We start from the raw sequence: 13,308 nt of genomic DNA on the forward strand, positions 1-13,308 counted from the left end.
CAGAGCGCTGAGCCTACATTCCCATGGTGTCTTTTGGCATCTTATTTTCAAGATGTAAAGCAACTTGTTTAAGATTTTTGGATGGGTTATTGTTTTGTTTTTTGTTTTTTTGCTGACAACAGAAAGGCTTGAGACTGAAACGTGTCACATTACGTCCTGCTTATTCTCTGAGAACCTTTGAGATAGGGCTGAATGATTAATCAAAATAAAACCAAAATCGCAAGATGCCATAATACAATAATGAAATCACAAAGGCTGTGATTTAAATAAATACAGGTGCATCTCAATAAATTAGAATGTCATGGAAAAGTTCATTTATTTCAGTTTTTATATAATTTATATTCTCAAATTTTGAAACTCGTATATTAAATAAATTCAGTGCACACAGACTGAAGTAGTTTAAGTCTTTGGTTCTTTTAATTGTGATGATTTTGGCTCACATTTAACAAAAACCCACCAATGCATTATCTCAACAAATTAGAATGGTGACATGCCAATCAGCTAATCAACTCAAAATACCTGCAAAGGTTTCCTTAGCCTTCAAAATGGTCTCTCAGTTTGGGTCAATAGGGTACATAATCATGGGGAAACTGCTGATCTGACAGTTGTCCAGAAGAAAATCATTGATACCCTTCACAAGGAGGGTAAGCCACAAACATTCATTGCCAAAGAAGCTGGCTATTCACAGAGTGCTGTATCCAAGCATGTTAAAAGAAAGTTGAGTGGAAGGAAAAAATGTGGAAGAAAAAGATGCACAACCAACCGAGAGAACCGCAGCCTTATGAGGATTGTCAAGCAAAATCGATTCAAGAATTTGAGTGAACTTCACAAGGAATGGACTGAGGCTGGGGTCAAGGCATCAAGAGCCACCACACACAGACGTGTCAAGGAATCTGGTTACAGTTGTCGCATTCCTCTTGTTAAGCCACTCCTGAACCACCAACAACGTCAGAGGCGTCTTACCTGGGCTAAGGAGAAGAACTGAACTGCCCAGTGGTCCAAAGTCCTCTTTTCAGATGAGAACAAGTTTTGTATTTCATTTGAAAACCAAGGTCCTAGAGTCTGCAGGAAGGGTGGAGAAGCTCATAGCCCAAGTTGTTTGAAGTCCAGTGTTAAGTTTCCACAGTCTGTGATGATTTGGGGTGCAATGTCATCTGCTGGTGTTGGTCCATTGTGTTTTTTGAAAACCAAAGTAACTGCACCCGTTTACCAAGAAATTTTGGAGCACTTCATGCTTTCTTCTGCTGACCAGCTTTTTGAAGATGCTGATTTCATTTTCCAGCAGGATTTGGCACCTGCCCACACTGCCAAAAGCACCAAAAGTTGGTTAAATGACCATGGTGTTGGTGTGCTTGACTGGCCAGCAAACTCACCAGACCTGAACCCCAGAGAGAATCTGTGGGTATTGTCAAGAGGAAAATAAAAAAACAAGAGACCAAAAAATGCAGATGAGCTGAAGGCCACTGTCAAAGAAACTTGGGCTTCCATACCACCTCAGCAGTGACACAAACTGATCACCTCCATGCCACTCTGAATTGAGGCAGTAATTAAAGCAAAACGAGCCCCTACCAAGTACTGAGTACATGTACAGTAAATGAACATACTTTCCAGAAGGCCAACAATTCACAATTTTTTTTATTTTTTATTATTATTATTATTTTTTTTTTTTTATTGGTCTTATGAAGTATTCTAATTTGTTGAGATTTGGTGGGTTTTTGTTAAATGTGAGCCAAAATCACCACAATTAATTGAATTTATTTAATACACAAGTTTCACAATTTGAGTTGAATTACTGAAATAAATGAACTTTTCCACGACATTCTAATTTATTGAGATGCACCTGTATATGAAATGCGTGTTTCAGAGTGAAGCACGCCACAGTGTTTGTTTACACATGAGCAGCTCATGATCTGGTGTTTTCAGTGTCTCAGTGCGGTTCGGTATGCAGTAAATGCTGCTCCACATAAACATCTCTGCATCTCTTAAGTTTGAGTTGCTTATAACATGCATTTGTGAAGTCAATATGCAGCTAACATCTTCTCATAATGACAAACAAGCACAGAAAACCTGTTTCCCCAAATCATGCAGCCCTACTTTGAAAGACATGATGGAAAGCAATCCGACCAAGCTTGCAATTCATAATTCTGAGATCTTCTGTGCATGGTCCTATCTGTTAGGCTGGAGTTTTAGTCTCTGACAATAATGGATGATCTCACTGTATAAGCATCTTGTAAGAAAAACACTCCCCAGTCCTTAAAACGCAGCCGTATTCAACAAACCCCTGTTTGAAATGTTGATTAAACGTTTCCCGCTGCATTTCCAAAACTGGAGATAAAAACAACAAGACAAAAACAACTACGATATTGTAGCTAAAAATAGTTTACAAAGTACAACTGGGAAAAGACACCCCCCATCCCACCAAATTCATCAAGAGCTATTCAAAAAAAGCAAGAGCTAGTCCTCAAATCAGTAAAAAAGTGGCCTCCACTCCCACACATTTAAATCAGACGAAATGATGAACTCAGACAAGCCGACACCAGAAACATTCCTTTGCTTTTCTGTGCATCTCCACGCACAATCTCAGACCTCACCAAGGCACAGTCAGACTCCTATATATCCTCATACAAATAAATTCCTAAAAGCGGTCAGAGGGACTGGCCCCCTCCACGGAAAACAAAAACAAAACTTCTCAGGGCTCCTTTCCACCTAGGATAGACATAACCTGATCATGTACCATGGGAACCCAACAGCTATTTTATCGGTAGTATGCATTGCAGAACAACGACAGCAGTGATTATAAGCCCTCTAAGAGAGAGGAAGTTCCATCCTGATGATGCTGTTTCATAACAAAAAGATTTAAATGTGCAGTCTGGAATGTTCCTCTCAACTACAGCTTTTTTTTTTTTTGGTTGCAGACTTAGTCCTGTCAACGGCCTGTACTCGTTCTTGCTGTTTGTGGCTCGACACAAACACACAACTTATGTAAGTAGACTACTGAGTGGCCCATCTGCCATCTGGCTATAGCTGAGTGACGGTTTGGAGTTACACAAACGATTCAGTCTATGCAAAGACAATCAGATTGGGTCAGTCTGACATGGGATATGCACACCCACTCTAAACATCTGCACAGATCCAACACTAATACCAAGCAAAGACGTATGTGTATCTGATTAACATTGCACTTTCGGATTTTCCTCACATCAGTGTGTGGGAAAAGAGATGTGTCTTTTAAAGCGGCTAAACTAGCATGTTAAAACTCTGGACCTGTGAGGGTTCAGAACAGGAAGCATCTTAATATGTTCCTTAGGATCTGTACACCAGTGTGTTTAGGTAGCTTAGAATATGGATCAAAAGAGTTACACATTTTGAGTAATATAATAGTATTATAAGTTATTGTTAATTACCTATATGGTATGTTTACAAAGAACCAGAGAAGACTACTTAGGCTAAAAACAGTTAATACCTCAGCGTCCTACTGTATCTGAACAATGAAAGCTTTGTACTGCGTTACTATGAGATATGGACCAAGATAGGCATTCATGAGCAGCACTAGTCCTAAATACTGTATACTAGGTAGCTTATGAAGATATTGTAGGTACATTATATACTATTGTGAACAAAGTTGGCAATAAAGAAAGTAAATCGTGAAAAGATGACATGCTCATATTGCAGCTTGATATGCACCGTGTCTGTTAAATTTCATATTGTTCAACAAAACAAAGGCCTGTGCACAAGTAAACTAGCACCCCTAATGAACAAGAGTAATGCGCCGTGGTCTAGTTAACAAAACTGCAGCCAATACATAAGCACCATGGTGACAGACAGGTGTGTGAAACATCATTAGAAACCAAATGCACCGTGATCTTAACTTCACTTAACAGCTTATCCGAGGCAAGAGCACATTTTTAGGTAAAGTTTAGAAATATATTCCCAAAACTCATTCTTAAAGGTCTCATTTGTAGGAAACGTGATGGAAGGAGTTTCCCCAAGTATATACTGTGTGTAAACAACTGTAGACATCAGCTTACGTAAAACGCCTGTGAGATCTCTCAGACCCTTTGGTCTAAAATAGCGCAAGGAAGGGAACTGAGGGACAAGCAGTAGCCTCTGAGACGTTCCTCATACCAGCGGAGGGGCCAAAATATGCAGCTTTTAATTTAATTAAACCTCAGCTTCATCTCTGGCATGAGATCACAAAAAGTTTCAATAAACATTGGAGTGCTAGAGCCCTTGTGTGCTAGGTTGTGCCTTCAGCATAGCTGGGCTTTCACAAACAGCTTGCCTCCAGTCATACGGAAAACGCAAGGCCCTGGAGACCTTTTACATGCAAGATCTGTTGAATCGTGTCAACAGAATGTGAGAAAAAAGGAAAATTATAGATCAAAATGCAGAAACAGTCATGAACCAGATCCAAACCACATCCATATCAGGTGTGAAATAGATTAAATCATATTTCTGTAATGCATCTTAGCGTAAATGGTCAAATTAGGTTCCAAGTAGTCTACTGCACTTTTAGATGTTTGTGAGTCTATTTTCCTCTCTTGTCAGGATGATGGTTATAACATTCCTAAATAACCCATGTAGATAACACAGGATATTGACTACACTGTGCAAACAAATGGATCTAATAATTGAAATCGGATTTGTGTGAGTGCAGTTACTTCATTCTACCAATATAACCAAGTGTTATTCTGGTCATGAAACATTTTTTTTAGGGATTCAATACTTATATATATATATATATATATTGATATTAAGTGAAAGGAGAACCATGTGATGAACATAACAGATACAGCCAATGAGCTGATCACAATAAGCACTGTTTGGATGTATATGATGAGTTAATTAGCTTGTATTGATGTTATGTAGACAATATCATATTAAACTATCAGAGCCACCAAAAGAGTGCCAGATAACAATTGCCAACCAAGTTGCCGTATTCCTTAAGTGTCAACGTTGCAGGACTTAATTTTCATTCCATCCTGTTCATCCTTTGCAAAGAAGCCCATCGTGAAAGGACATCCATCCTCCTGTGACTAATGTTCTGCCGTGTTACACAATACTGTACCAACTATTGAAGAATAACAAAACCACATCTGAGTGCTTCAAGCTCCTGTGCTGGAGTAGATGTGGCATTTGCTATTTTTATGACTTCCTACTTGAACCTGTGAGGTCAGGAAAAAGGTGAGAGGTAAAGAGCTCTTCACTTTTCAGAGGTAAAATTAACCACTTTGCAGAGTTTTCTTTACTTGGGTTTGTTGGTCAAACCTCTAGGCAACAGACTGTGGTGTGAAAACACAGCAGGTTCATATATGGCTCTAATATGAATGCAGTTCATTCTCGCTGATGGAGTCCGAAGCGAAGGAGAGGTTGCGTTGCCTGTATGACTGTTTTTGCGATCGCTAACTTTGATGCGAGCCTGTACCATTGGGTTTTAATGATCGCAGTGTTTGTATTTCGTTCTGTTGAAGTCAGTTACACACAAAGCAAAAAAAAAAAAGAAAGGAAAATGGCATGTAAAAAAAAAAACCTTTTTGGTAGCAAGAAGATATTCCTGTGACAAAAAGCACCAAGTTCTTTGCTTTTTAATCTAACTGCTGGTTTTGCTTTTACTGATCGCATCCCTGAAAGAAATGTCCTATTGGTAAACGCAAATATAAATCCAGAGATATAAAATCCATCCCATGTAGGTGCAATTGCTTGTGTCAGCATGGCTGAAAGGGGGAGCTGAAAGTCCTTCTCTTCCCATACTTTTTTTTGCATTGACGGATTTCCATTCAGGGGAGCTGTCCAGTCAACATCTTAAAACAAACCCCTGTGGTGGTACATTCTTTAGAAGACAGGGTTTTCTGGCTGTCCAACCCTTAACCTTTAATAAAATGGGCAGGAGAAATGCAAAAAAGTGCCCATGGAAAAAGAAACACTTTCTCCAGTTGTGTTTTATAGCATTTACAAAGTCTGAAAGAGAGCTTTCTTCTCTTTTAAAAAGAGCAAGGACAGAGGCTGGTCTTGCCCTGGCTGGTCCTTTAGAAACTGACAAAATGTTTTTAAGCAGTATACTGAACACAAACAAAAAGAGTCTTTTTTTTTTTTGCAGTGTAAAGCAACTCTCCTCAAAGGGAGAGATGGAATCTGCAAAGATTGGGAGTGCATCCGTTGGTTTAGGAAGAAATGCATAAGGGTTTAACCCTCAAAGTCTATGTGGGTTTAAGGTGAAGCAGGGTGGGGCTGTGGTCAGTAACAAAGAGGGGATGTATTTCATTATGCTATGCATGCAAAGGAAGCCCACCCTGTTGTTGTGTTCAAGTCGTCACAGCTGTTTCAGTCAACAAATCTCTGGCAGGCTTTCTTCCAGCGGCAGGCCGTGCACCACATGTCTCTGTTTTCCATGCCATACACCTTACGACACTTCTTTCCCTCGCCTCGTGACTTCCTACTGCGCAGCACATGACAAAAAAAAAAAAAAAAAACGGTTTTACAAAAATGTTCAACATATAAAAGCAAACAGTATTTAAAAAAAGTGTACTTCCAAAATAACAATTTGTTGAATAATCAGTTGTTGCTGGATCTTATTGTGACACATCTGGAGCTCAAGGCAAGTTCATTTAAAGCTTGTGATTTTTACGTAAGACATGGATAATATGATCTTAAAATGCATGAACATAGAGGAATAAGAGATTTTTCAAGGTCACTGATATGACTGGAATTATTTCATGTGAAGTGTACATCATTTTAATAATAATAAAAAATATAATTATAAAGATGATCAAACATTTGACAAGCAATATCTAATCAAATACAATCAAAAATGCGAAACAATATACAAATAATAAAATTAGGAATGCAACAATCAAGTTCTGGCTGATAATTATTTTCATGTCATGGACCGCAACCGATAATTACTTTTCTATTTTGTCTAAACAAATTAAAATAAAGCACTAAAAACCAAAATCAATTTTCAAATGTTACAAGTGAATTTAGGCATCTCAAAATTATAAATGTACAGTAAGTATAATTTACAGTGTTTTTTAATTGAGCATTAGATGATGATAACTGTAATCTAAATGTAAATAAAGAGAAATGAGCATTCATAATTAAATATACAATATCAAACAATTGCAATGAGTTTAAAAAATATCTAATATCGGATAACCAGTCTGGTACCTTCCAGTATCTGAATATGATCCTACCACCTATTAAAGGGCTACTCCACCCCAAAATGAAAATTCTGTCATTAATCACTTACCCTCATGTCGTTCCAAACCCATAAAAGCTTTGTTCATCTTCTGAACACAATTTAAGATAATTTGGATGAAAACAGGGAGGCTTGTGACTGTCCCATTGACTGCCAAATAAAATACACTGTCAAAGTGCAGAAAAGTATGAAAGACATCGTCAGAATAGTCCATCTTCCATCAGTGGTTCAACCGTAACGTTATGAAGCAACGAGAATACTTTTTGTACACGAAAACAAAAATAATGACTTTATTCAACAATTCGTCTCCTGTCTCTCCCCAAATCGCCATAGCACCATTTTGGAGAACTTCCGCAGAACGCAAGCAGTGTCGCGGCTGACACAGAAGAGCGTACGCTGCTTGCATTCAGCAGATGTTCTCCAAAATGGTGCTATGGCGATTTGGGGAGAGACAGGAGACGAATTGTTGAATAAAGTCATTATTTTTGTTGTCATAATGTTACGGTTGAACTACTGATGGCAGATAGAATATTCTGACGATGTCTTTCATACTTTTCTGGACCTTGACAGTGTAATTTATTTGGCAGTCAATGGGACAGTCTCAAGCCAACCGGTTTTCATCCAAAATATTGTGTTCCGAAGACGAACAAAGCTTTTACGGGTTTGGAATGACATGGGGGTAAGTGATTAATGACTAAATTTTCATTTTGGGGTGGAGTAACCCTTTATCACAACACCACTGGGTTAACAGACTTTTCACATGCTTCTGGCATCATACCAAGTAAGCAGAGACTGGAACTTATTGATATTTATACTTTAACACACTACTTAAAGAGTTTATGATGTGCAAATAGATTCTTACATCTACACGCTATAAAGAATTTAAGAATATCCTTTTTACGGAAGCCACACCTCCAGCATTCGTCAAGTATAACCATTTTACAGAGCCATTTTAAAGTACTATTTTCATTTCTTCAAGTGTAAAACTCTTTATTTAAGACTGAAAGGAAGTGTAGTTAAGACTGTACCTGAATGAACCTGCAGCTCTGGGGGGAGACGAGAGCACTGCAATGGTTTGAGAGCGCTGTTCCCCAAAGCCCTGCATCTGGTTGTGAGTGGGAGAGGCCTGCAGTCGGACAGAGAGAGAGAGTTAACATCCCTCACACAAGGCCAAAGACATCATTCATCCATTTCCTGTCATAAAAATCTCAAAGCACAATTTATAGAGACACTGAACATAAAATGCTGTCTGTTTAGCCTGTTTTGTGAGCGTTTGTGTATTTGGTTATGTATCAGTGTTGAGATATTTGTCAGACTGACTCACATCTCACAGTTGTGTTTGCACATTTGATTTACCTGACATCACTGTCATCAAATGAGAAGCCAAACTGTGGTAGATCAGTAGGCAATTATGAGACACGATCGGTCAGGAACGAAAGGGACAGCCTAATGCAAGGCACACTGGAGTTCAGTGTGTGCATGTGTGTGATGGGCACAGGAGCGTGTGTGTGTGTGTACTCACAGAGGTGCCAGTAAAACTGACGGGTGGGGACTGCCAGGAGATACTGAAACTGCTGCTGGAGGGGGTGAAGCCAGTGGAGCTGGTGGAGGGGATGGTGACAGGGGCTGTGGCCTGTGGAGTGACAGTCACACTGATATACTGTAGTCTCTACGGACCCGCGATTATGATTGGGCTGCTTGTTTGTAATAACCATTTTGACAGCATTTTATATTAAAAAATATTATATCATATTATATTCAGGGATTGAAATTAACACCTGCCAAATCAGAGTAAAAATCCACTGTGGTGGGTGACGTTGTCAAATCACTAAAGCCAGTTTGGTGGGTTACTTTAATGTAAGGCAAATCTTCAAGATTTAGCGCAAATACTGAACTTGTGAGTCATCATGATTTATTAAATACAGCCTAATTGCGCAGCATCTGTGCATACCTAGTTTAGCTGTACATACCAATCGCTACACCACAAATAATGAATGGCACACAAAGACTCAAAAAATGACTGAATACTCAAGACACTGTGATTTTCTTACTGTCCAGCTGAACTCTCCTAACATCATGCACTTTAATTTAGTTATATCAAATTTAAGGCCATAAAAATCTTACATGGTACAACAAAGTCTTAATTATTATTTCAAGAGGGCTTAAATTTGGGGACGGAAAGACAAGAATTGCAATATAGCTTTGTGTGATGAATAAACTTCAAAAGGCTGTGATTTCATTGAATTAATATGAGCACTGCACTGTTCTGCCATTATAATTGAAACTGCTATATTCTGCAGCTCCAAAAGCACCTCCTGCTGGCAGAGGATAAATCTGCATTTTCAATAATCCCTTATGCTGTTTTTGTGCAGACCATTGTGAAAATTGACCAAGAAGCTAATGCTAATGCATTTTAAAAATCTAAACAATTAAGAAATTAAGATATATGTTATTAAATTAATATAATAATTGATTGGTAACAATTGTTTAAATTAATGTAATAGACTGATACTTTTGACTCTTAGGTCTTAAATGTTGTACACCAGAGGTCCCTAACCACCGGGTTGTGACCCACTACCGGGCTGTGGAAGAATTGCTACCGGGTTGCAAGAACGTTCTGGGAAAAATGTGTATAGATATGACACTGTTATTTATTGCATGTTAATGATTGTTCTTATTATTCAGCATTTTCGTGTATGCGACTGATATGGAGTAGCAATTTGACAATTTCATGTTAAATAAGTAAATGAAAGAGTGCTCTGATCTGTCACATATTAGGGGTTAAACGGATCGCAGTTGATCCGTGATACGTACGGACGAGACCCTATAGGCCTTCTGTTCGGCACGCACGTGATTTGCAGATTAATTTGCCAATTTACACATTCAAGCAATTTTAAACCACAAGAATAAGAAATGAAAGAGAGCTTAATTCGATACTGACGCTCTGTTCTCACACACAATCAAAATGTGCACAAGCATATAGAGACATTTTTCAGACAGCGCGGAAATACCGAGTTGCGTATATGTACACATAAAATTAGCTTATGTCAAAAACGCTTCATGGCATTGTCATGAACTTTAAATATTTTTTTTCTTGCTTATCTGAAAAAAAAAAAAATCTGATCTGTGACTCAAAATAACACACAATATAATGCGTTGAACCACTATAACACTATATAGCCAATATATATATATATATAATATATATATATATATATATATATATATATATATATATATATATATATATATATATATATATATATATAATATAATTTGAACTGTTTTAAACATTAATAAAAAGAAATATTTGTTTTCTGAGTGATCATGTGACATTGAAGACTGGAGTAATGATGCTGAAAATTCAGTTTTGTATCACAGGAATAAATGACATTTAAAATATATTAAAATTTAAAACTTTTTTAATTTGAATATTTCACACTTTGACTGTTTCTGCTCTATTTTTGATCAAATAAATGCAGCCTTGGTGAGCGTAAGACACTTATTCCAAAAACATAAAAAAATCTTATTAACCCCAAACTTTTGAATAGTGGTATATGTGATCCCATTAAAAGGAACACGTGACTTCTCATCATAATTCTCTTCAAGTGTGACATTTTCATGCTTAATATTGTGATCAAGGGGCGTCTTTATGCACAGCTTGACCGGTCTTCATATTGAGAGGGCGATCTGATATTAAATGTTCTGCTTGCTTTCTGTAATTGCATACAAATACGAGGTCATATCCATATCGTATTTGTCTAGTGGTTGTGTTCTGAGAGCATCAGAGTGAATCTCTCGAGTGATGTAATGTTATGTAAATGTGCATAGCTCATCGTGATTGGATGGGATGGCTGCACCTGGTAGGCGTGGTCTGTGTGAACTAGGTAGAGTGCGCTTGGAGCAGAGCGGCTAAGAGGGGTGGTGGTGCTGTTCTCGCTCTTTGCTCCGTTAGTGCCATCCGGCTGTCTCTGGTCCAAACCTGGCGGGGGGGACAGCACAGACGGGGACACAGGAGACAGACTGCTCAAACCGTCCGCCACAGAGTCTGTGTTCAGCTTAATCTCAGTGTAGTAGAAATCCTCCTCTCCATCACTGCACTCTGAGTCACAGTTTCTCCTGAAAAGAGACAAACCATTGAAACATTTTAATACGGACACTGTGATTTGCTTTCATTTAATGCGCACCACTAACATAACTTATTTAAAGTTCTGCACTATAATAATACAGCACTATATTTTACATACTGTACAGTCATACAAAGGCAAATCACGGTATTTCAACACAAAACTGAGAAAAATTACATTTTAAATTTCATATTGATTTTAATAATGATTTAAACAGCCAAACCTGTCTGTCACAGGACAGATCATAGTCTGAGACTGATTTCATAACTCAATTTTCACACTACCATAGTAAAATTTTACTTCACATACCATAACTGGACATACCATACTAAACAACATTAATGGTGAACTTAATGGTCCTACAGTTACATAATGCATAACTGTTTGTTTCTCATGTCCTTCTACTGAACCATATTTCTGAAAGATGAGATCTTCTTAGAAATCCTCCCAACAACATAAACCTTCCTTCACAATCATCTGGCATTTGCTGTCATTACTTTGTGCCCAGCAGTAATAGTGTAAGCTTGGTGATAATCTTGCTGGGATTAGTCTCATGCTCTGACACTGAATCAGGAGCAGGCTGCAGTGTCTTATCTCTCACTATAGGCTATCCAGAGTTCACTGTGATGGATGTCAGCCAAGAGATGGTGTAACACCATAAAAATGTGATGTGAAACATATTTTGGAAAAGTTTTTTTTAGTAATAAATGTAAATCTTGAAGTCTTTTTTTTGTATGTACATGCTGATGTACTGGGTTTATTCTGAGGTGCAAGCAGGACTATAAAATTATCAGTGCGGATACACAAGGAAATGCACTGAACAGGATAAAAATACGCCAGAATTTAACAATTTAACCAAACTATGGATTTCATTTTACATATAAACTACTGTTCAACAGTTTGAAGTTGCCAAGATTTTAAAACGTTTCTGAAAAAAGTCTAAGCTGCATTCATTTGATCAAAAATGCAGAAAAAAACACACTAAGATTGTGAAATATTACTACAATTTAAAATAACTATTTTTTTTAATATAATATATTTTAAAATGTAATTTATTCCTGTGATGCAAATCTGAATTTTCAGCATCATTTCTACAGTCTTCAATGTCATATGATCCTTCAGAAATCATTCTATGTTGATTTGCTGCTCAAAAAAACCATTACAATTTATATTATTGAAAACAGTTGTGCTGCTTCATATTTTTGCGGAAACCACAATACTTTTTTTTTTTTTTTCAGAATTCTTTGATAAATAGAAAAGCATTTATTTAATATAATAAATCTTTTTTTTTTTATATATTCTCTACTTATACTTTTTCTTCTCTACTGATAGTCTTTGCTGAAAAAAATAAAAATACTGACCCCAAACATTTGAACAGTAGTGTAACAAACACCCCTCTCATCAACAGTTTGTATTTGCCTTAATGCACAAGGCAAATAAGCCTAACTAACATAAAAAGGAGGCGTGTTTGTACTGAAAATAATAACTATGACTATTTAAATATGGCGCAGTGCATTACATTACATTAATGCCTGGTTAAAATGTATTGTGGGTGGTTAGTGAATAACATTTTTTCATGATACCACAGGTGCCTTACCCCAGATGGACGATTCGAATGTGCCTCTGGATCCCGGCGGCTGTGCTCAAGACCTTCCCACAGTTCTTCCACAGACACTTGAACATCACTTTCATGGAGTTCTGTTAGGGACACAGGTGCACAGTGAGTACACTAATCGACATCAATCGGCAGACCTCTTGTACCCAGCATTCAGACGCTCACAAAGGACTGACACAGGGGGTATGCAAGGGGTGCGAGCGGAACCCTGAGCCTCAGCAGCACACCCACCTTTAGACATCTCTCTTGCTTTATTCTGAGGCTCAAAGCTCGTCATCTTTCACACAATGTGTCTGCACTAATTACACAATTGTTATTTGCAAGCTGCAGCTCCCGTGTCAAAACTGCACTCGGGTTGAAAGCACAACTGA

The 13,308-nt window shown here is 37.7% G+C and overlaps 1 protein-coding gene across 1 annotated transcript in view; it reads right to left on the reverse strand.

Annotated features, from left to right (window-relative positions):
* Positions 1 to 4,426: 4,426 nt before the first annotated feature.
* Positions 4,427 to 13,308, reverse strand: part of LOC109053589 (zinc finger protein 704-like) — a 52,048-nt gene continuing 43,166 nt past the window's right edge. The window contains exons 4-8 of the mRNA XM_042776858.1: positions 12,920 to 13,020; positions 11,056 to 11,314; positions 8,718 to 8,828; positions 8,224 to 8,321; positions 4,427 to 6,436 (exon numbers count right to left, since the gene is read on the reverse strand). Of these exons, the coding sequence (XP_042632792.1) occupies positions 6,322 to 6,436; positions 8,224 to 8,321; positions 8,718 to 8,828; positions 11,056 to 11,314; positions 12,920 to 13,020 (684 nt within the window). The 3' untranslated portion in view covers positions 4,427 to 6,321. The remainder of the gene's footprint in view (positions 6,437 to 8,223; positions 8,322 to 8,717; positions 8,829 to 11,055; positions 11,315 to 12,919; positions 13,021 to 13,308) is intronic.

The sequence above is a fragment of the Cyprinus carpio genome, chromosome A19 (assembly GCF_018340385.1).
Source record: "Cyprinus carpio isolate SPL01 chromosome A19, ASM1834038v1, whole genome shotgun sequence".
Taxonomy (NCBI): Eukaryota; Metazoa; Chordata; class Actinopteri; order Cypriniformes; family Cyprinidae; genus Cyprinus; species Cyprinus carpio.